The 24792-nt window shown below is 44.4% G+C and overlaps 1 protein-coding gene and 1 long non-coding RNA gene across 13 annotated transcripts in view; one reads left to right on the top strand and one right to left on the bottom strand.

The window, feature by feature from the left end:
- Nucleotides 1-24792, bottom strand: part of DST (dystonin) — a 690084-nt gene that overhangs the window by 455428 nt on the left and 209864 nt on the right. For 11 of the 12 annotated variants that reach the window (XM_040349874.1, XM_040349879.1, XM_040349866.1 and 8 more), the window contains one exon: nucleotides 11740-11801. In XM_040349874.1, the coding sequence (XP_040205808.1) occupies nucleotides 11740-11801 (62 nt within the window). Of the gene's footprint in view, nucleotides 1-11739; nucleotides 11802-16739; nucleotides 16824-24792 lie in introns of those variants that run through there. The other variant, XM_040349867.1, reaches the window with a different exon arrangement.
- The window catches only part of LOC120936995, a 64802-nt gene continuing 56844 nt past the window's right edge, over nucleotides 16835-24792 (top strand). The window contains exons 1-2 of the long non-coding RNA XR_005748657.1: nucleotides 16835-17039; nucleotides 17342-17442. This is a non-coding gene — a long non-coding RNA (uncharacterized LOC120936995). The remainder of the gene's footprint in view (nucleotides 17040-17341; nucleotides 17443-24792) is intronic.

The following is a 24792-nucleotide window of genomic DNA, read 5'->3' on the forward strand; positions in this document are numbered from 1 at the left end:
AGGTGAGTATCATAAGGATTTTCTATAATACTTAATGCCATATGGTGGCTACATGCACTATTTTCCATTTAATAATAAAAAAAAATCACTGCACTCAAATTTGCTGGAAATTTGCTGGAGAGAAAATGGTCACATCAGCAATGGATAATGAGGTCCAGTACTGCTGAGCAGTCTCTCACAAATCAGTTGAGGTAGCAACTCCACTGGTAAGCTGGAATGCTGTTAGATGAAAGACGCCAACGCTCCTGTGCCTATCTGTTTTGGACTGCAGCACAAGATCACTGGGCAGGGCCAGCTGCACTTCTCAGGCCCCGTACACACGACCAGTTTCCTCGGCAGAATTCAGCTTCCGACCGAGTTTCTGGCTGAATTCTGCCGAGAAACCCGGCCGTGTGTACACTTTCGGCCGAGGAAGCCGACGAGGAGCTCGGCGAGGAAAAAGAGATTTTTAATACAGCTTACCTGTAAAATCTTTTTCTTGGAGTACATCACGGGACACAGAGCGGCATTCATTACTATATGGGTTATATGGAGTACCTTCAGGTGTAGACACTGGCAATCTCAAACAGGAAATGCCCCTCCCTATATAACCCCCTCCCATAGGAGGAGTACCTCAGTTTTGTAGCAAGCAGTATGCCTCCCAAAATGGTCCTCAAAAAAGAGGGGTGGGAGCTCTGTGTCCCGTGATGTACTCCAAGAAAAAGATTTTACAGGTAAGCTGTATTAAAAATCTCTTTTTCTTTATCGTACATCACGGGACACAGAGCGGCATTCATTACTATATGGGATGTCCCAAAGCAATGCTTACAATGAGGGGAGGGAGAACATCTCCAAGACAAAAGGATTTAATTTAGAGATATACTCAAATCATAATAAATCCAACTTTAGTTGAGAAAAATAAAATTTTTAAATTTAACTCGAACAAGAGGAGCCCCCGGAATCCGAGGGTCTCAAACTGCAGCCTGCAGCACTGCCTGCCCGAAGGCAGTATCAGTATTCCTTCTTACGTCCAACTTGTAGAATTTTGTAAACGTGTGGACAGAAGACCAGGTTGCCGCCTTGCAAACTTGAGCCATAGAGATCTGGTGGTGTGCTGCCCAGGAGGCGCCCATGGCTCTAGTAGAATGAGCCTTTAATGATACTGGAGGAGGCAACCCTTTCAAGCCGTAGGCCTGAGTGATTAATTGCTTAATCCACCTAGAAATGGTGGACTTTGCAGCTGCCTGCCCCTTCTTGGGCCCATCCGGTAGAATGAACAGCACATCTGTCTTCCGGATCTTCTTTGTAGCTTTAAGATAGGCCTTCATGGCCCTGACAATATCCAAGGTATGCAGCAACCCTTCCTTTCTGGAAGTAGGTTTAGGGAAGAAGGATGGTAATACCAAATCCTGGTTCAAATGAAAACTGGATATGACCTTCGGAAGGAAGGAAGGATGAGGGCGGAGAACGACCCTGTCCTTATGAAAAACAAGATATGGTTCCTTACAGGATAAGGCTGCCAGCTCCGAAACTCTTCTTGCGGAAACTATGGCAACCAAAAATACTAACTTCCTTGTCAGTAGAACCAAAGGAATATCAGCCAACGGCTCAAACGGTTGTTTCTGTAAACTTGACAGAACAAGATTTAAATCCCACGGACAAAGCGGGGATTTAACTGGAGGTCTAATACGTAAGACCCCTTGAAGGAAGGTCTTAACCAGCGAGTGGGTGGCCAGCGGCCGCTGAAACCACACTGACAGAGCAGAAATCTGTCCTTTGATTGTGCTTAATGCCAATCCTTTATCCACTCCTAGCTGGAGAAAACGTAATACTCTATCGATGGTAAATTTGCGAGAAAGCCATCGCTTGGACTCACACCAGCCTACATAGGCCTTCCAGACCCTGTAATAAATCACCCTAGAGACCGGTTTCCTGGCTCTGATTAGGGTAGAGATTACTTTCTGAGACAGACCTCTACCCCTGAGAATCAGGGATTCAGCTTCCAGGCCGTCAAATTTAGATGCCGTAAGGCAGGGTGGAGGATCGGACCTTGCGATAGCAGGTCTGGCCGTAGAGGAAGAGTCCAAGGGTCTCCCACTACCATCCTTAAGATTAGTGAGTACCATGCCCTTCTGGGCCATGCTGGAGCTACCAGGATGACTGGTATGTGCTCCACCCGGATCCTGCGCAGCAGGCGGGGTAGTAACTGGAGCGGGGGAAACGCATAAAGAAGTTTGAACTGATGCCAAGGGCAAACCAACGCATCGGTTCCGCAGGCCATCGGATCCCTTGAGCGGGACATGAACCTGTCTAGTTTCTTGTTGAGTCTCGATGCCATGATATCCACGTCCGGCACTCCCCATCTTTGGCAGAGTGCTTGAAAGACTAGTGGATGCAGAGACCATTCCCCCGGCCATAGAGTCTGGCGGCTTAAGAAGTCCGCCTGAAAGTTGTCCACTCCTGGAATGAATATTGCCGATATGCAGGGCACATGAGCCTCTGCCCATAGAAGAATCAAGCTCACCTCTCTCTGAGCGGCTTGACTCCTGGTTCCCCCTTGGTGATTTATGTGTGCCACGGCCGTGGCATTGTCTGATTGAATTCTCACCGGGAACCCCTGCAATTTTGACGTCCAAGCCCTGAGGGCTAGTCGAGCAGCTCTGAGCTCCAAGATGTTGATGGGCAACTGCTTCTCTGGCTTTGCCCAAGTACCTTGGCGAGTGCAACCATCCAAAATTGCTCCCCAGCCCGTCAGGCTGGCGTCTGTGGTCACTATCTTCCAAGCCACTGGGCTGAAAGACCTCCCCTTCAGTAGATTCTGAGGGTCTAACCACCAACACAGACTTTGTCGGACTCTTGATGAGAGCGGCAACGGGATATCCAAGGCCTGTGGCCTTCTGCTCCATGCTGACAGGATGGCTGCCTGTAGGATGCGAGTGTGGCTCTGGGCGTATGGTACCGCCTCGAATGTGGCCACCATCTTGCCTAGTAACCTCATACATAGGCGAATAGTCGGTTCTTTCTTGCTTAGAACCAGTAGGATTAATTCCTTGATGGCTTTTACCTTCCTCAGAGGTAGGAACACTCCTTGTTGTTCTGTGTCTAATCTCATGCCGAGATATTCCAACTGCTTTGTGGGCTGGAAAGCTGACTTTTCTCGATTTAGGACCCAGCCGAACCTCTCGAGGTATTGGACCGTGAGGGCCACTGCTCGCTCCAAGCCGGGAGACGAGTGATCTATGACTAGGAGGTCGTCCAGGTATGCTAGGATCGTGACCCCTTGGATCCTTAGTTTGGCTAGGATTGGAGCTAGGACCTTCGTGAACACCCGGGGGGCCGTAGCCAACCCGAAGGGAAGCGCCACGAATTGGAAGTGACGCGAAGCCACCATGAAGCGTAGATATCTTTGATGTGGCTGATAAATTGGAACATGAAGGTAGGCATCCTTTATGTCTATGGACGCCATGAAGTCGTCCTTCTGGAGTGTGGCAGCTGCTGACCGCACGGATTCCATCCGAAATGAGCGGATCTTTAGATATGCATTTACCATCTTTAGGTCCAAAATTGGCCTGACATCTCCATTGGATTTTGGGATGATGAATAGGTTGGAGTAGAAACCCAGCCCCTGTTCCAGGACTGGTACCTCTACTATTACTTCCTGGGAAAGTAGATGATCTAATGCCGATCTTAATGCGGCTCCCTTTTCCGGATCGTTTGGAATCCTCGACTTCTGGAAATGAGGAGGAGGAAACCTTAGGAAATCTAATTTGTAGCCTGTGGCCACGGAAGACCGTACCCACTCGTCGGGAATGCTGGCTTCCCAAATCTCTGAAAAGAGTCGCAGCCTTCCCCCCACCTTCGTGGGTGGGGGCGCCCCTTCATAAGGTTGGCTTGGGGGCTGGTTTTGCTGGTTTGCGAAACCACTGCCTTTTGCCTCTAACAGCCTGTCCTTGTGATCTGCTGTTGAAGCCGAAGTTTGCTTTTGCAGGAGGCCGTCGATACTGCTTGGCATTAGAGGGCCCCTGCCCAGGGGAATACTGTCGTTTAAACGCAGGTCCCTGAACCTTCTTCTTAGTTGGCAAGAGAGTACTCTTGCCGTTTGAAATGGTCTGAATGTATTTATCTAGGTCTTCTCCGAAGAGTCGTCCTCCATGGAAGGGGAACCCTACCAGGAGCTTCTTGCATGGGGGCTCAGCCTCCCAGCTTTTTAACCATAAGAGTCTTCTCATATGGATAAGGGATAACGATAAACGTGACGCTTGCTGGATAGAATCCTTGATTGCGTCTACCGTAAAACATATGGCCTTAGGGACATCCGAAAAATTTTCTGCCCGCTGGGCCGGAATAAGTTTAAGCATCTGCTTAAATTGATCCGATAATGCTTGAGCGACCCCAATCGCAGCCACAGCTGGCTGTACTACTGCCCCTGCAGTAGTGAAGGAGTTCTTAAGTAGTGCTTCCAAGCGCTTATCAACTGGATCCTTGAACACCTGTATGTTTTCTACAGGGCATGTTAACGATCTGTTAACACCTGAGATGGCTGCGTCCACTGCAGGAGTAGCCCATCTTTTGGAAAAATTTTCTTCCATAGGATATAGGACAGAGAACCTTTTAGGTGGTAAGAAGATCTTATCTGGCTTGTTCCAATCTTGGAACAAAATTCCCTCTAATAGAGGATGGATCGGAAACACAGCATTGCTTTGAGGCGCCCTCAGTGAGCCCAAAGCTGAAACCGTCGATACCTGGAGATCTGGTACTGGCAAGTTGAATGTCCTATGGACCAAGTCCGACAATCCTTGAATCCACCAGCTCTCCCTCAGGGAGACTGCCCCAGACTCCTCTGTATCCGGGTCTTCGATCCCTGAACCTACTTGGTCCGTGTCCAAGAGGTCGTCCAATTCCCCTGAGGAAAGGACCTCCTCTTCTGAGGGTCCGCGCTCGGGCGACGGAGATCTATTCCGCTTACTGCCCCGCATAGCTGCGGATATCATTTTTCCCATGCTTTTCTGCATCTCTTTTAAAGAGGTGAGTAATACCTCCTCCGTGACCATCTTAGGGTTGGACTGACCCGCGTCAGCTCCAGCCCCAGATCCCGATGGCCCCAAGGCTCCCTGTAGGGAAAACAGCGGCATACCATGGTACAATACCGAGGTACACCTGCTACCTATTGGTATTTGGAACTATAAAAGTTAATTGTCCAAACACCTGTTTGGGGTATAAAAAAATGCTTCCTCTCCCCTAGATGACTTTTTTTTTTTTTTTCGTTTTTGTTTCAAATCCAGGAAAGAAAAAACATTCTGTCCCCCTGAGTAGTATTGCAAAGAAAAACTATGAGATGGAAAAGAAACAGCCTATTTCTAGGCTTGACAAAACAGTCCTCTGAAGACTGCAATATCCTTTCTGGCCACTGTGTGTCCTCGGCGCCCCGTGCTGCCGCTCTGGTCTTTCTCCTCAGTTCCAAAGTATTGATGGAACAAACAAGGAAGGGCCGCCCCTTCCTTTAAGCCACTGACCCGCCCTTCCCCCCCAGCAACCTCAAACAGGAAATGCCCCTCCCGACAGGGGGAGGGGGGGGGATTTTGGGAGGAAGGGACCTCTCTGTTCCAGCAAACTGCAGCCTGCAGCCTGGAACCATGAGGAGGTCAGCGTTTTGCCTGCTTGCAGGCTCTGAGGAGGAAGACTGAATGGAGCATCGCCTGGAGGCCTGCAGGTAAGCAAAGCTCTCTGACACACACATATATTTTTATATAACACAGGCCCCACTCAATGCTTTTCCAACACTACAAGGGAGGTCACATCTTATGGGGAATAATACATAGAGAGCCATCCTATCTTTATGATATGTGACTAGTTTGCCAGATGCAGTGCATAACTTTAGGCATGTCCCCTGTGACCCCCCAGAAAAAAACCTGCTAAGAACCAAGTTCCGCAAGTTTTCCCCTCACTTACCTGCTCCATGCCGCAGGACTTTGCCAAGCAAGAGGCCCAATCTTCCCCCATCTCCGTGGGGATGTCTAGACCTTCAGGCCCTGGGTTCCTATGAAGGATCCACTGTCCTGGGCCCATATAGCACCCTGGCAACAGAAAACTTTAGGTACCCAAAGGTTTCTCAGTTCTGGGCCCAGGGTCCAGCTCTCTAAAAAGAAAAGCATTATGGGCTATACCCCAAGGGTTTGGGGTCCGGTTACTGACCACTTTAGCGCTGAGGCTTTTTTGGACAGAACCGGTAGCTCACCTAATCCCAAGGATGCGGAGGCAAGCTAAACCATGACTAACACCTAAGACACTGGCGTAAAAACTGAGGTACTCCTCCTATGGGAGGGGGTTATATAGGGAGGGGCATTTCCTGTTTGAGATTGCCAGTGTCTACACCTGAAGGTACTCCATATAACCCATATAGTAATGAATGCCGCTCTGTGTCCCGTGATGTACGATAAAGAAATAGAGAACATGTTCTCTATTTCCTCGTTGTTCTATGGGAGCTCTCGTCCCGCCGAGCTCCTCGGCGGCTTCAGTGCTGAACTGGCCGAGGAACTCGATGTGTTTGGCACGTCGAGTTCCTCGGCCGTGTGTACGAGGCCTCAGACAAGTTGGTATATTCTGTGTGACTTCAATGATGCTATAAAACTGCAGAGGGCTAACCATGCAAGTGTCTAAGGGAAAGGCTCAAGTCGCTCTTAGCAGAAGGAGAGAGCTGGCTGCCACAGGGAACTTCGGAGAGCTATAATGTGTGTCATGGCAACATGTTTTGGGAGTGTGTGCCCGCTTTTCAGGTCTTAAAATAGCCATATTAATGGCATGATATACATTACCTACAATACTAACATTAGTTGATATATATTGTCACAGTACAGTACTCATTAGAGCACTGTGATCTAGAACTATCCTTTCTAAACTCCTCTGTGATGATAACTCAACACAGAATCACAGGATCTAATATATTCAGCAAGAAAGGTACTGGATAATAAAATATTAATATTCATTTTCAGGTGGTATGACCCCTTTAAGATGGCCTGCGCCCAATTCAGACAAGCCTTTTGAAAGTTTTGTTGGGAGATCTGACACATGTGCCAGATTCAGGTAGTTCTTACATCTGCCACTTTAAGACAGATGTAACAGATTCAAAAATATTGATTAGGTAAGCAAACTGGCGGTAATAAAGACCTATTCTGAGCTGGTATACAGTGAGATCCCCAGTCCCCTTTAGCTGAATGTAAACAAATGACACGGCAGTTGAATGTAAATAAATGGGTGGGATGCTGATGATGTCATTACACAAATATGGCCATAATTAGACAATACCAAGTGCGCCACCCTGCTGTTCCTGATCTCTCTGAGTCCTGGACCAGATTGTGCTCCCTATTATATGGATGCCTCAGGCTACCAATTTTGCCTGTCAAATAGTTGATGTGTGCCCTGGGATACAAAGGCTTCGCCAATTTCACCAGTTTATCCAGCGTTGCCTTCCTCTTTATTTTGTTATGAGCTAATAAATGTCAATTTTTTTTCACAAATACTTGCCTGTGTGTTTTACTTAAAATAGGACAGTTTGTTTGTGAGTAGGCAGGTACATTTCAAAATATAATGTCAAATTAACAAGGTAAACCAACACCAAACAACCTCCTTGAGTTTAAAAAATATAGATATTAATGGCGCTGTGGTAACCTGACACACAAAACGAAAATAAATATTATGGAGATCACTAGAAAAAAAAACAGATCTTGATTAAAAAAAAAAATAGATCACTATAAAAATAAATTCAAAACATTATTATGGAGATCTGGCTTAAAAAAATTATTCAGGAGATAAAATAATAAAGAAATCAGTTAGTCAGAACTCTGTGTGAATATCAGCAGCAAAACAACTTCATTATTCTAGCATTATAAAGAAGAAGATTATGTGCTGCATTAAAAGATAAAAAATTGCAGCGTGACGAATGTGCTCTCCATTACGAACACTAGTTTTACCAGACCGAGCGCATTAATCTTGTACTTGATTCAGAGCATGCGTAGAATTTTGTGCGTCGGAATTGTCCACACACGCTCGGAATTTACGAGAACGAATTTTGTTGTCGGAGAATTTGAGAACCAGCTCTCAAATTTTTGTTGTCAGAAATTCCGACAGCAAATGTCCGATGGAGCCCACACACGGTTGGAATTTTCGACAACAAGCACCCATCAAACATTTGTTGTCGGAAATTCCGATCGTGTGTACGTGGCATTACTTGTATATATATATATATATATATATACGATTTCCAACCAAGCACTTATGATTTTGATTTGAAATAAATATAAATACTTATTTAGTTTTGATTGTTTTTAATATGGTATATTTTTGCTGAAACATTAACCTGTTATTAAGAATGTGCTTTAGAAATCAAAACTTAGAACGTAAGACTATGCTATAAAGCAACAGCACGATTAAATCACATCATGTTAACTGTAATTGTGCCTTCGCCAATACTTCTAGCAATGCAGCAACTCCAAATAACAGTGTAAAATAACTGTGGGTTTATAGGCTGTTATTTCAAAATGTTTCCATTTTCTCCATTTCAGGACTAGTCTCTGCATGATTCTGCCTATTTTGAAGTTTTTGCTGAGAGCCAGTTTGGCAGTGGTAACCATGTGTTGTTGGTAGGCAATAAACACGAAGAGAGCAGGCTGATGACAGCACCATCTGAGTCATTTCCCTGTTCATAATGCTGTACTATTCCTTGGGGTGGGCCATGTACCTCATTCAGTGAATTCCACTCAGTCTAGCCAGTGACATTATGGGGGAAATTTACTAAAACTGTGCTCACAGAATCTGGTGCAGCCATGCACAGTAACCAATCAGCTTCGAACTTCAACTTGTTCAAACTGATATTAAGTTAAACTTCCCTGCTCTGTGTAATGGTTTTGGAAAGAGCAGCCCTGATCCTCTTCTTCTTCTTGGGTCCCCTGACAGTGCTCCTGGCTCCTCCCCCTTGACCAGTGCCCCCAATAGCAAGCCACTTGCTATGGGGCACTGGTGCATGCTCGTTCCCGGAACCCCTGCTCTATGTGTCCATAAGTAACCTAGAGCCATGTTACTGTCCAGCCCCCACTCTCTCCTTATTGGCTCACTAGCTGTGATTGACAGCAGCGGGAGCCAATTGCTCCCACTGCTGCCTTAGCCAATGAGGAGAGGGAGTCCCAGGACAGCTGAGGCTCTCGTGCACATCACTGGACTGGGATGGGGCTCAGGTGATTATTAGGGGGGTTGTGGGGGGAGCACTACACAAAAGATTTTTTTACTTTTAATGCATAAAATGCATGAAAGTGAAAAAACTTCAAACTTTACAACCACTTTAAAGGTTAAGTTCACTTTAACAAAAAAATAAAAAAATAAATGTACATTTTTTGCAGGTTTGCATTTATTATTTTTAGTTGTAGGAGCCTGTAAAGCATTGCACCAGTGATAAGCAGATCGCTTGTGGCATGCAGGTCTCCTGCAGATTTGTCAGTGTATCACCTTACTCGTACCTCACAGGTGGAAGCCCATACATGCTGACAGGAAGAGAGAATGAACTACCACAGCCCTCACAGCGCCGTGGTAGTTCATTGAAAACATAAGCTCTAATAGGCGTCAAAATAGGGACTCGGACTCGGAGCGAGGAGCATTCTGCTCGTAGCCCACCCAGGTGAGTTAGAAAAGCAAAATAATATTTGCTTTTCTTACACTGAATCGCTTCTCCGCCAATCAGGAAGCGCTGGTCTGATACCCGTTGCCCAATTGGCTAAAAGATCATGCGATCCTATTGAACGACTAGGAGGAGGAGTAGGGGGATGTTCAATGGCGAAAGGCGCCATGATCCACACTACAGGAGGAAGAAGAAAGCCACCAGATACGCTGCCCACCCACTTTCTAGATTGGGTAAGTGCGGGGCCTTGATGGCTGTTTTGGGTTTTGGGTTTAATATTGCTTAAATAAAAATAAAGGATTTTACATAAGTAAACGCTGACCACTGTAAGCACCCCTTGTCCAAAACCTCCAACTGCCACTTGTGCTTGGTCTGTGAAAGGAAGCTAAAAAGTAACAATTACTGGCAGGATCACCAGGTGAAAATAAAGAAAAAAGTAAACTCGTGCAACCACCATGTCTAGGGATTGTTGAGTGCAACATAACAATGCCACTCTTTCAGCTATTGAGGGAATGACTGCATAGAAATGGGTAAGTTAGCACTAATGTGCCATCAGCATTAGAAACTCACTGAAACCCCATTTCAGAGTCTCTGCTGTTATTTTTCTAGAACTAAATACTCCAGTACTAGCAGACACAGAGTTCAGTGAGGACTTCTTTTAGAAGGTATGGAAACAGTTTTCAGAATGTTTCCTTACCCTTTTTGCCCCACTACAGGGCCGTCTTTAATGTTGATTGGACCCTGGGCAGGGCAAAATGATTTTGCCCTGCCTTAAAGATGGCCCTGACTACTGTACTAATCTAACCCTCCTTCCTTGGCTGTATACTTACCTGGTTCTGGTACAGTCCAGCTGCACCCCACTGCCATGTTTACTTCTAACCATCCAGTTCTCTTCTTGTTGCCTGCATAAGATAGAAAACACGTCCCACTTTTGCTCCCACTTCTACTCGGATTGCCATGGCGGATCCACCAGAAATTCTCCTCCCCCCACTCGTAACATTCTAGGGCACGTCACACATCCCAAAAGGCAGTGGGATCATTCACAAAGCACAGTACGGCTCGCGCAAGCACAGCGGGCACACCCTAATCACCCTATGTGGCGCAGATTCCCTCTTTTTAGATCCCTGCTATTTCACATAAGCCTCCTAATGGGGCTCTTAAGAAAATTGTAAAAAAAATAATAAAGATAAGAAGTATAGCCCACTGTCCACTGCCCTACTGACACCAGTCTCTACCCTACTGACTCCCTCTGTTGCTCTGCTGACACCGTCAGTATATATACACATGCAGACACATGTAAATATGTTTGAGTTTTGGGGTGCACACCCTAAAGTAATAGGCTGTGCACACCTATTGTTTAGACCTTACATTCCCCGGTTCCCTAATAATGTATAATGCCGCGTACACGCGGTCAGAATTTCCGACAACAAATGTTCGGTGTGTATCCGACATCTGCTGTCGGAATTTCCGACAACAAATGTTAGAGAGCTGGTTCTCAATTTTTCCGACAACAAAAGTTCTTGTCGGAAATTCTGATCGTCTGTTTGCAATTCCGACGCACAAAAATCCTACGCATGCTCGAAATCAATTTGACGCATGCTCGGAACCATTGAACATAATTTTTCTTGGCTTGTCGTAGTGTTGTACGTCACCGCGTTCTTGACGTCCAGAATTTCTGACAACATTTGTGTGACCGTGGGTATGTAAGACAAGTTCAAGCCAACATTCCGTCAGGAAAAAAAAAAAACTGTTTTGTTGTAAAAATGTCCGATCGTGTGTACGCGGCATTACGGGAGTACTTCTAGTAAACCCCAGGTTTTATCACTTCCTGGAGATGAAGAGTCTCTTTCAGACATAATAGATGTTCAGATGTGATCCTCTCTTGAAATACTGGAAGATTCTTGTCACAGGGACATTCCTCTTTACTGTGCCCTGTAGCTGACCAATGCAAATATATATATATATATATATATATATATATATATATATATATATATATATATATATATATATATATATATATATATATGTGTGTGTGTGTGTGTGTGTGAGACAGAAGCCAATCATTCAATATATCATAATGTGTGATTACTCACCTTCATTAGGTGCTGGTTAATCCATTTGGTAAATGTCTTCTTTTGCACTTTGTCTCTTTCATCTAGTAATATAAAAGAAAAGAAAAAAACAGGGTTAAGACAATCTAGAACATTGCATGAAATGTTCCAACAACAGACACACAAAATACAGAGGGGTTAATTAACTAAAGGCAAATAGACTGTGCACTTTGCAAAGTGCGGTTGCACTATGCAAGAGCAGTTGCTCCGAAGCTTAGTAAATGAGGGAGAGCTCTGCAGACTTCCATCATCCAATCATGTGCAAGCAAAAATGCTGTTTTTTATTTTTATTTTCTTTATTTTCAAATCAAGACGTATTTTATACAGGAAGCAGTTAAAGTAGAAGTAAACTTCCATTACTAACTTTTACCTATAGATAAGCCTATAATAAGGCTTGCCTATAATAAGGCTTGCCTATAGGTAGTGTAAATATCTCCTTAACGTGCACCGTTTACAACATATTTTGTATACATGCAGCCAGTGACATCACTAGCGCATGCACTCTGAAAGAAGGGCCACCGGTGCAGAGTACGATGGCGTGACTTGCAGTTTCTGTGTGCATGCGTGGGACTGATGTCATTGCGGCTCCGGCCAGTCACAGAGATAGAGTCCACGAACACAGAAGCAAGACGGGTGAAGATGGAAGCAGCCTCCAGCTCTGACATCTCGGCGTGGGAGGGCTTTGTTTTTAGGTAAGTTTAACATGATGTGCTAGTATGTGATGCATACTAGCACATTACGGCTTTACCTTGCAGGGTAAAAAAAAAAAAAAAAGTCTAGCAGTTTACAACCGCTTTAAGGGCGGTTAATAGACTGTGTAGCACAGAATCTCAACGTGACCAGCACATTAACATCACACAATAGACTTTGTCAAAACTGGTAAAAAAAATAAAAACGAAAAAGAAAAGTGTTATTGGTAAACATTCTGCTTGTGTAAGACCGTGGCTGTGATTTTCTATTGTAAAATAAATTACACATCTATAGTAGTTGTTTTGTATGGTAAAAAGCTAACTATGCAAATTCATATACAAATACTATCCTTTATAGATCACACCTGTATCACCTGTATCTATTTCCCAATAGATTTGCTTGATAGCTCACCCCCTCTGCTACTGATATGTTGCAAGGTGCCATCCCCACACCACTGTGCCATTCACCTGCCACAACTCTGTGTATAACCTTGTACCTAATGGTATGGCAGAACATTTGACTTTTTACCCTTCTTCCCACCAAGCAGAACCGAGTGTCCAAGAGGCCAACCTCTGGGGACCAAGTACCAGAGACAGACTAAGGTAGAATGGGGCCCAGGTTTGAAGCTTTGGCCCCTGTATTGCTTTGACAGTGAGAAAGATTGTAATGGGTACAGAGAAGTAGTCATGGCCCGCCCCATCAGACACCAACTGTCTACAAGCACATCTTCCCATGCAGGTGCATGCACCTTTGACCAATAGTGCTATCCTCCTGGTTTACTGTAAGCATGAAGGTTGTAGCTGGTCCTCTGGACTTCCACCATCCCTAGGCTCCTGTCTAGGTTGCCTTGTGGATGATCGGGTACTTTCAAGCACTGTCACATGGAGGCAGGGGGAGGATCCTTAGCCAGGAAAGTACGTTCTGACCCCAACTAACTTAGAACATACACAATGGGGCAGGGGTAAGTATTGTTAGTGAAATTAATAGAATGGGCAAAGTATTATTATTATTATACAGGATTTATATAGCGCCATTAGTTACGCAACACTTTACAACAGCGTCTATTTCTTCTACTGATAACAATGATGGTATACTATTCCTCCTACTGATAGGGGTACCACTCCTCCTCCTACTGACCCCCAACCCTGAGGCCCCTAACCCTGAGGCACCCAACCCTGAGGCCATATTCATTCTCGCTAATGCTGGGCCGGGGACATTTTCTGCCCCCCGCCCCCCACTAGCCACAATCCGGCCCTTCAGAAGTCTGAAGGACAATAAACTGGCCCTTTGTTTGAGAAGCTTGGAGACCCCTGCTTTAGGGGATGGGCATAGTAAGTAAAGTAAAAACATTTCTAAAGGTTCAATTTTTTTATTTTTTATAAACACACACACCAGCCCAAAACCTCCTCTTCTGGAGTCCCCCACTGGTGCTCCTGGCTCCTTCTTCCTTCCTCCTCCCCCCATGCCAAGATGCTTGCTATGAGGGCACTCATGTGGGGTTTGCTCCAGAGCTTGTCTATGTGTATCCATTGACACCCACAGCATGCCTCGGCCACCTCCCCCAGCTCCCTCCTCACTGGCTTTGACTGACAGCAGCAATGGCTTTTGCTGCTGTCTCCATGTTTAGTGAAGGGAGAGAGAAAGCAGCACTTGAAAACAGTGATTGGGATGGGACTTAGGTAAGTATTTGGGGGGGGGGGGGGTGATGAAAATAAGATATTTTACCTTTAAGTGTTGGGTGGAAGTGTTGAGTGTAAAGGCAATAAAAAAATAAAAAATAACAAACATGTCATACTTACCTTCTCTGTGCAGTGGTTTTACACAGAGCAGCCCCGATTCTCCTCTTCTAGGGTCCCTTGCCAGTGCTCTGGGCCCCTCCCCCCTGCCAAGTGCCCCATTGCAAGCCGCTTGTCATGAGGGCACTTGCACTTGCCTCAGCCTGAGCTGAGCTCTGATGAAGAGGCCCTTGACGCCTCGAAAAGCGTCAGCTGGCAGTGACACACCTCTACATCCCCCCCTATTTTGGAGTGTGGTTCGAGGGGTATCCATTGTAACGTTGCTGTTAAAGCTTTCCATGTCAGTTCTCTTGTAAGTAGTTTCTACTATCATTTTGTTTGATTAAACCCGTCAACGGTAACACACTAGGCTGGTGCGCCTTTCTGCCTTTGCTTTTGTCATATAAAAGTCCAGCCCTGCCCCACCCTCACTGGTTGTGATTGACAGCAATGGAAGCCAATGGCTCCTACTGCTGCATCTCAGCCAATAAAGAGCAAGAGACCTGGGACAGCAGCCGTTCTCGTGCACATCGCTGGATCGAAACTGGGCTCAGGTAAGTATTCTGGGGGGGGGGAGGCGGCACACTGAAGGCTTTTTACAGAATGCATGCAGATAAACAACCTTCAGCCTTCAGAACCACTTTAATGCAGAGAATGCATTAAAATAAAAACTAAATAAAAAAACTCTAGCCTTTACAACCACTAAGTCTAATCTATCTAGCAATCTGTCTGTCTGTCTATCTGTCTGTCTGTCTGTCTGTCTGTCTATCTGTCTGTCTGTCTATCTGTCTATCTGTCTGTCTACCTGTCTGTCTGTCTACCTGTCTGTCTATCTATCTATCTGTTTCTGTCTGTCTATCTTATATTAAAAGATGTCTTCAGCACAACCCAAATACTAATTAGGCTTTTGGCACAAATTACTATTACCAGATAAATAAAGCACACAAACACTATGGGCCCTAAATATAGTTCTAGTGATATCATGTATTTCCCATAAAATGTATATTCGGTTGTAAAGCTCCAAAACACTTACAGCTTAAAGTTAAACTGTTATATGAGTGTAGAAGACGTTTCCCACTGTGAGTTATTACGAGTCAAAGCTGCTCTTCTCTTTCACATTTTCTACACTATCATGTTTTCCCCAGTTACTTTGTACAATTTAGTTAACTTAAAGGGGAGGTTCACCCTATAAAAAATTCTAAAGCCCCATACACACTATCAGTTTTCCTGACAGTTTTCTCTTCAGGTTTACCAAAACCATCTAATATGAGGTAAAACCTCAAGAGTTTCAATTTGTATGCAATCAGGCAGGCCCTTGCACTACATGGTTTTGGTAAACCTGAAGAGAAAACTGGCAGGAAAACTGATAGTGTGTATGGGGCTTTACACTACATTCAGCCCAGTTCTGCATATAAAATGACACTGGCCTTTTTTGTTTTTTTTTCCGTAGATAGCGTTTAGCCGTGGAATTCACCGCGGCTTCCGGGTAGGGAATCCCGCGGGCGCCGAATAGAGCCGAGCCGGCCCGAGCTTCCTTCGGGAAGTCGTGACGCGTTGTGTGCGCCGTCGTTTAGCATGTCAATCAATTGGCATGACAATAGGAAACTCCCACTCCCGCGGGATTCCCTACCCAGAAGCCGCGGTGAATTCCACGGCTAAACGCTATCTACGGCAAAGAAAAAAAAAAGGTCAGTGTCATTTTATATGCAGAACTGGGCTGGATGTAGTGTTAGAAATTTTTTATAGGGTGAACCTCCACTTTAACCATAATGGGGTCATCTTCAATACAATTTATTTCATCAAGATAAGAAAGATAAGTTACTGGAATACTGCAACAGTATCAAAAGTGAAGTGAGCAATGCAGGTAAGGTCCCTTTCACACGGACGGATAGAATGGTGCTTTTAGCTGCGGATTTTCTAGTTCTCTACCGCAGCTAAAAGCACACAATGCTTTCCTATGGCCCCATTCACACACAACGTTTTGCTGCGATTTCGTTGCATGCGATTTGGTGTGAATAGAAAAAATAGAATTGAATGCGTCCAGGTGCGATTTAGCGCAGCTATATGCACTTAACCGCAGGTAATCGCAGTCTTTTGTGTCACCTGGGCATAGCAGCGTTAAAAAAAAAAAAAGAACAACAGGAAGCACATCATAATAAAAAAAAATCAAAAGAGTTGCTATGGAAATGACTACCGCAGCTAAACGCGGCCGCATGTAACCGCATGTAATCGCAATGTACAAATGCAGCTAATCACAGTGCCCAGAGCCTTGAATTTCACTAAAAAATATATGCTTTTAATTGCGGCAAAACTGCCGTCCGTCTGAAAGGGGCCTAAGGAAGAGTAGAAAGAGCTGTGACATAAAGACCTCTGTATGATGCCTTGGGCAATGTGAAAGCACCATTCCAGGTTAGTAAATAGCGAGGCTTAGTGAGTGTTAATGAGTCAGTAAGTCCCCCGGAGAAGGCAGCCAGCACATGAGCAGCAGTAGGAGAGCAGAGCATGGCACATACTGACCCATACAGCACATCAGGGACACCAGCACTGCCTTCAGATCCTGCTCACTGCTGTACAGATGCCACATCATTCTTCCAGCACCTCTTCATGTCAAATTAAGGGAGATTTCGTTTTTTTTTTGCAGTGCAGGAAGGAAAATTCACTGACGAGAGACGAGAAGCTCCGCCTGACCCAGCAGCAACTCCCATTTAAAAAAGCCACACAAGGCAAAGCTGTAGTTTCTGAATGACACAAATAACTACTGTAATGTCAACTGTAGCACACTGTCTACGACAGCTATAGAGTACATGGAGAGGTCAGGTAGGCGAAAACAACATATTTATATAAGAGATATTTTACTAAAACCAACAGATATTTGACTTCATTCCCAAAATGCAATGATATTATAATACAAATAACTGTAAAAATCCCAGAAACGCAGGTTTTAGTAGAAAACAGGAAAAATTAATTATTTTGTACAAAAAGCCACAAGAAATTGTAAATATGATTTTGATGTTCAGTCTACAGAACTGACAAAGATCCTAGGTCAAATGAATTTTCAGTGTATCTTTAAGAAGTGGTGTTAATTTTCAACCAATAGTTAAACAATGGTTTGGTTTCAGAAACAGATAGCGCCCTGCAGTATTTACCAGCCTTCAGATACCAGCAGATCATCAGAGGGATACACAGCCTGCCACCCTGAAAAGGCATTTTCCATGTGCAGGTATCCTGAATTCATATATTATTATTACAAATTGCTGTGTGTTTGTGTGTATTTTCTGTGGAAAATATAAAATATCTGAATAATTTAGTAATGTTTTTTTTCTGCAGAACTGCAGCTAACATTGTTTTTTTAGTGAATAAGCATACTTAGAATACCAATTAATATCTGAAGTGTATCTAAACCCATGAACAAAAATGTATATAGCTAGATTCAGAGAGAGTTAGGTCGGCGTATCAGTAGATACGCCGACCTAACCCCGAATCTGCGCCGTCCTAAGTTTAAGTGTATTCTCAAACTGAGATACACTTAAACCTAGCTAAGATATGACAGCCTGCGCCGTCGTATCTTAGGGTGCAATTTTTAGGCTGGCCGCTAGGTGGCGCCTCCGTTGAGTTCGGCGTAGAATATGTAAATGACTAGATACGCCTATTCACGAACGTACGTGCGCCCGTTGCAGTAAAGATACGCCGTTTACGTAAGGCGTTTTCAGGCGTAAAGTTATTCCATCAAATAGCTGGACTAGTCAATGTTAAGTATGGCCGTCGTTCCCGCGTCGAAATTTGAAAATTTTACGTCGTTTGCGTAAGTCGTCCGTGAATAGGGCTGGACGTAATTTACGTTCACGTCGAAACCAATACGTCCTTGCGGCGTACTTTGGCGCAATGCACACTGGGATATGTACACGGACGGCGCATGCGCCGTTCGTAAAAAACGTCAATCACGTCAGGTCACCCTCCATTAACATAAAACACGCCCCCTCATCCTAATTTGAATTAGGCGCGCTTACGCCGGCCCTATTTACGCTACGCCGCCGTAAGTTAGGAGGCAAGTACTTTGTGAATACAGTACTTGCCTCTCTGACTTAAGGTGGCGTAGCGTAAATACGATACGCTACGCCGCCTCAAAGTTGCGTCGGCGACTCTGAATCTAGCTAATAGTATTGTAGTCCTTAGATCTGGTGGCTACATTCACAGTTTTTTCCCTTCTATTTCAGCCTGGAAATGCCTACCACTGTACTGAACAGGGTTGTTACCCTAGGACACATAATACTATGTTAAGACGACACGTCACACTCCCTCTCTTCTTTATAACAGGGGGAGATGTTGTGTAGTCTAAGAAGATGGCAGGGAACCTGATACCAGTTCAGAGGCACAGAGCACAAGAAATGATCAGCTCACAAGGATTTCTAGTTGGATGAACAACTATTTGGGTTCATTTGTTTTGCATTTGTTGAACAGACATAATGAAATGCTTTCAATTGTATTCTTTAGAGACCATAAGGAAGCACATAAGAGAAACGTTTAGTTTACACACACTTTAAGCTGGTTGTTTATGTCAGATGACAGTGAAATATGCAGGCATGACCCAGGCACTGAAAGACAACTATGAAGTCAGATTGCATGTGCCATGTACACAGTGATGTACATTAATATAAGTGCAATTCTGGAGTCCCCCGCCGGCGCTCTCTGCTCTTCCTCTTCTCTGACTGCCCCCTCAGCAAGCTGTGTGCTGGTGATGCACAAGTCTGGGCGCACTCCTGAGCCGAGCTGTGTGTGGCCATAGATATGCACAGTACAGCTCGGTCACACCATCCTGCTCCCTCCTTATAGGAAGTGACTGGCAGCAGCAGGAGCCAATGGCTCCCACTGCTCTCAGTGTAGCCTGCAAGAACAGGAACAGGGGAGAGAAAAGCTTCAGCTGGGCACAGTGCTGGATCTATAGAAGACTCAGGTAAGTGTTTAGGGAGGGGATGGGAGGTAGAACTTTTTTTTTTTTTTTACCTTAATGCAAACAAGAAGTGGAACTTTAAGCAAAAGAAAAACACTTAACAAACAGGCAGGATTTTTAATGCAGATGGAACGTACTATGGAGCCGATTTACTAAAGGCAAATAGACTGTGCACTTTGGAAAGTGCAGTTGCACTCTGCAAGAGAAATTGCTCCAGAGCTTAGTAAATGAGCAAAATCTCTGCTGACTTCCATCATCCAATCATGTGCAAGCAAAAGTGCAGTCCTTTTTATTTTCCTTGCACGTTATTGGGTACTTTTCACCTTATTTAATCTCTGGAGCAACTGCAAAGTGCACAGTCTATTTGTCTTTAGTAAATCAACCCCACAGTCTCTCCTGCATTTAAGTTCCTTACTTGATGCAGACGGAGCTCAGTGTATACATTTTGGCAATGCCGAGATGAATAAACTTCTGTGCATGTCATGTCATCTTGGCCAGGCCAATGAAATTGGCTAAAGATTTAAAATGATTTTAAAGCCCATTTAACCTCTTAAGTCCCGGACCATTTTGTTGCTAAAGGACCAGGCCACTTTTTGCGATTTGGCACTGCGTTGCTTTAACTGACAATTGCGCGGTCGTGCAACGTGGCTCCCAAACAAAATTGGCGTCCTTTATTCCCCACAAATATAGCTTTCTTTTGGTGGTATTTGATCACCTTTTTTGCACTATAAACAAAAATATAGGGACAATTTTGAAAAAAAAACAATATTTTTTGCTTTTTGCTATAATAAATATCCCCCAAAAATATCTAAAAAAAACACTGGCAGTGAAGGGGTTAACCTGTAGGGGCGCTGAAGGGGTTAAGTGTGCCCTAGTGAGTGATTCTTACTGTGTGGGGACGTGGCTTGGCATGTGACGTCACTGATCGTCGTTCCCTATGACAGGGAACAGACGATCAGTGACACTCTCACTAGGAAGAACGGTGAAAGGTTTGTTTACACCAGGGATCCTCAAACTACGGCCCTCCAGCTGTTGCGGAACTACACATCCCATGAGGCTTTGTAAAACTTTGACATTCACAGACATGACTAGGCATGATGGGAATTGTAGTTCCTGAACAACTTGAGGGCCGTAGTTTGAAGACCCATGGGTTACACTTACTTTTCCCCGTTCTTCAGCTCTGTGACCCCATCGCAGGACACGGGTGGCAGCGGTGGCGATCGGGTCCCGCAGCTCAGGTCCCGCCCGTGACCCATGGCTGGGCATCTTAAAGGGGATTTACCTGTACGTGCTTATGCCAGCCGTGCCACTCTGCCAACGTATATCGGCAATAGGCGGTAAAGCCTATACGTTTCTCTAAAACAAACAAACAAAAAAATCAGCACAAGGGATATTACTTACGGTACCTTCAGTGAGATGTGTCCCTTTCGCCAAAATCATCCTCGCCATAATCTTCCAGTGTGGAGGGGGTTAATAGAACTATGGGGCTGTATCAGGCACTCAATGATTGCGCAACTTTGCCACCCACCTGCTCCATTCATAGAGGCCATTACTACAGCATCCATAAATGAAACAGGATCTATGAATGGAGGACAGGTGGATGATTGAAAGACCTGTTCCCTCCATTCAGAGATCGTGTTTCATTCATGGAAGCTGTAGAATGATTCTATGAATGCAGCAACTTCGATGGTAAGCCTTAAAGGGTCAGTTCACCCAAAAATGATATTTCAGTTATAGGTGAAGCCTCTGGCTTCCAATACGTCTATAGTCAGGGATCACCTGTCATAAATCCTGACTGTGTCTACCAACCTGGGAGTACTGGAAGTTCCAGAATACAAATGCAATGAGATTAAGGAGAGTAGAACTGACCATCAAAAACTTCTGTTTTAGAAACAATCATTTAATTTTGGTTTTCATTGGTGGAGAAAAATAAGAGGGTTTATTACCCCAACACATCATATTCCCGATTTGTGCCTGCTGTACCATGTACTTGTAGAAAAAAGTATCCTGTTCTCTTTGTATTGTTTCCTTTATGCAAAATCCCTGGTGTTCCTACTAATCCCCTACTTTAATATTAAAAACTGACCACACTAAGCAGGAGAGAACAATGATCAGGCTTGTCCTGACACGCCTCCACTGCACAGCCATTCACTGGCAGTTTGCTGCTGCTGCTTCTCCTCCTTCCCTTAGCTTGTATGCAGCTGAGAACAGGGGGAATGTGATCATAAAAAAGGGGAAAAAAGGTCTTTATGTTTTTATATCTATCCAAAAAAAAGTTTTGCCTTTCATTTCTATTTTAAACTGAATAGGCTGTTTTACAAGGTGATCATTTACAATCACATTAATGTTACCATATTTATCGGCGTATACCGCGCTCTTTTTTGCCCTTAAAATCAGGGCAAAATCGTGGGTGCGCGATATACGCCCATACCCGCTTCCCGCGCTGTGTTTGAACCACTCCGCCGACATATACCGAGCGCAGTACACTCGGGTATAGTAGGGCAGGCTCGGCTCCGCTCGCGGTCACGTCCTGTGCGTCCTGTACGTCCTTTACGCGAGAGAAGCTGAGCCTGCCCGAGTATACCCGAGTGTACTGCGCTCGGTATATGTCGGCGGAGTGGTTCAAACACAGCGCGGGAAGCGGGGATCGAGCGGGGAGGACACTACGATGGCCGCAGAAGGACGCCGGACTGGACAAGGCCGCCGATGGACGCGATGGACGCCGGGCAAGACACCGACGAGGGGCATCCAAACTGTAAGTATTTCTTTTTTTTTCAGGAATTTTCCTTCTAGGTTGGGGGTGCGCGCTATACGCCGGGGCACGTTATAGGGAGATAAATACGGTAATTTTCAACCACAGTGACCGGACAAATTGAAATCCCTGTGTACCCAGCTTTAGGCTTCTCATCCTGACCACAGCAGATGTGTTGGGACTCAGGCAATAAAAGTTTACTAACAAAGTCCTTGGGAGCCAATGACATTCTCTCCAGCGTCTACCAAAATGTAAAATATGACTTTTAGGTGGACTGATCCTTTACGGTATACTGATTTCTAGAAATCCCAGCTTGTCTGGAAAGGAGGTACCTTTCTAGTGATGTCAGAAGAACAATAACATTTGTATTGCTTGTATTCAGCAGAGCATGGTAACCCTCCCAATTCATTAACATTATGATTTATTGCTATTAAACATGCACACACATTGTCACTGTCACTGTGTATAAAACATTGGATGCATTTAATACTACAAATGACACACCCGTATTAGGAGCCGAGGCTTTAGAAAGTATTTAACATTCACCAGCATTGTCAGTGTTGCATCTGGATACAAACAGAGTATTGTGTGGCATATTGAAAGTCTCTGTGTGGTGTAAGCAAACACACTTGGTGCCAGAAACCAACACAAAGGGCAGAGAATGGAGGAATGTGCAAGTGGCAAAATGCAATAGTGTTTATCCAACATCCACATTCAGTTAGTAGAAGTTTGTATATTTGACACTATCTTTTAGGATGGAGCTTTTCATTACATTATGCGTGGCAGACAATCGATACAACACAAAGCTCCTGTCACAAGCAAAAATTACGTACAGGAGGAATTAATAAACCAAAAAAATAATTAGGGACATCCTGTGTTTGGAAACCATTTCTTAAAAAACAAAAACTGGAAAATCAGGTAAAGCCACTCGTAGCTTTAATAGGGGAATACACCCTGCTGATACTGTGCAATCACTCCTGCTGGAGGAATAAGGTTGGCAGGGAAGAGCAGGATAGTACCTTGACATACTAGGCAACAGGGCTGTGTGTTTCTATTGATGCACACAGTGTGATGATCCACCCATCCTACATGTGTGGAGCTCTCTGTAATCTGCTATAGTAGATAACAGTAAATGGATTCAAATAAAGGTAAATTGAAGTAGACTTTCCATCTATAGTACAATTGTGTTTATTGGAGAGCAATAGTAATGCCGCGTGCACACGATCAGGCTTTTTCCCTGGCCAAATCACAACGGAATTCCGACAGAATTCCATCGGAAAAATATAAAACATTTTCTATATCTAAACTCCGATGGAATTCATCGGAATTTCCGATGAAAAAAATCTGATGGGGCTACACACGATCGAAAAATCAAATGGAAAAAGTCCATTTGACTTTTTCCATCGGAAATTCCGATCCTGTGTATGGGGCATAATTCATTAACCACTTAAGGACAGAAGGTGTTTTTCAGATTTGGTGTTTACAAGACTAAAACAGTTTTTTTTTGCTAGAAAATTACTTAAAACCCCCAAACATTATACATTTTTTTTTCTAACACCCTAGAGAATAAAATGGCGGTCATTGAAATACTATTTGTCACACCGTATTTGCGCAGCGGTCTTACAATCGCACTTTTTTTGGAAAAAAAACACTTTTTTTAATTAAAAAATAAGACAACAATAAATTTGGCCCAATTTTTTTATACATGGTGAAAGATAATGTTAGGCCGAGTAAAATGATACCCAACATGTCACGCTTAAAAATTGCGCCCGCTCGTGGCATGGCGTCAAACTTTTACCCTTAAAAATCTCGATATGTGACGTTTAAAAAATTCTATAGGTTGCATTTTTTGAGCTACAGAGGAGGTCTAGGGCTAGAATTATTGCTCTCGCTCTAACAATCGCGGCGATACCTCACTTGTGTGGTTTGAACACCGTTTTCATATGCGGGCGCTACTCGCGTATGCGTTGGCTTCTGCGCGCGAGCTCGTCGAGACGGGGCACTTTAAAAAAAAAAATGTTGTTTTCTTATTTATTTTTATTTATTTTATAATTTTTTACACTGAAATAAAAAAAAATAAGTAACAGAAAAAAGCATGACAGGACATCTTAAAAAAGACCTCAGATCTCATATTTAGACTTAAATGCAAAAAAAAAAAAAAAATGGAAATTTTGTCATATAAAAAAATGACAACAAAAAAATGTCTCTTTAAGACACATGGGCGGGACTGACGTTTTGACGTCACTTCCGCCCAGAAATGCTATGGGGACGGGTGCGGGCCATCTTGCCCTCCCACACAGCAGGCAGCAGGACCCGATCGCCTCCGCCGCTACCGATGGCTCCGGTAAGCGGCGGAGGGCGCGGGAGAGCGGCGGGAGGGGGGGGCCCTCTCCCGCCACCGATAACGGCGATCTTGCCGCAGAGACCGCCGTTATCGTTGACAGGACCGCTCACTGAAGAGATGGATATCTCGGTTGTGGCAGCAGCTGCTGCCGTTACCGAGATATCCATCTTTAAAAAACCGACATATATTTACAGTGGGCGGTCGTTAAGTGGTTGAGTGTCTTCCTTTGTTGTGCTGAACTGATTAAAACTGATCTCCAGGTTTCCTGTCACTTAAAATGTGGTCCAAATAAAGTATTTCCTTCACTTAGTGCTGCAGTGTCTAAGCACTGTATGTACTGCATGTAACTTCAGCTACATACACTACAAAGTGCTGGGTTCTGGCTGTGAGACAAAGACTTCCCGTTTCACGCCCAGAACAATATTGAGTGGGTACGAGCAGCACTCAGCCATTTGTAGGCAGCTTTGTATTCTGTGATAAAAGAGGAGATCCACGACCATTCATTATTTTTTAGGCATTATAATAG

The sequence above is a fragment of the Rana temporaria genome, chromosome 4 (genome assembly GCF_905171775.1).
Source record: "Rana temporaria chromosome 4, aRanTem1.1, whole genome shotgun sequence".
NCBI lineage: Eukaryota > Metazoa > Chordata > Amphibia > Anura > Ranidae > Rana > Rana temporaria.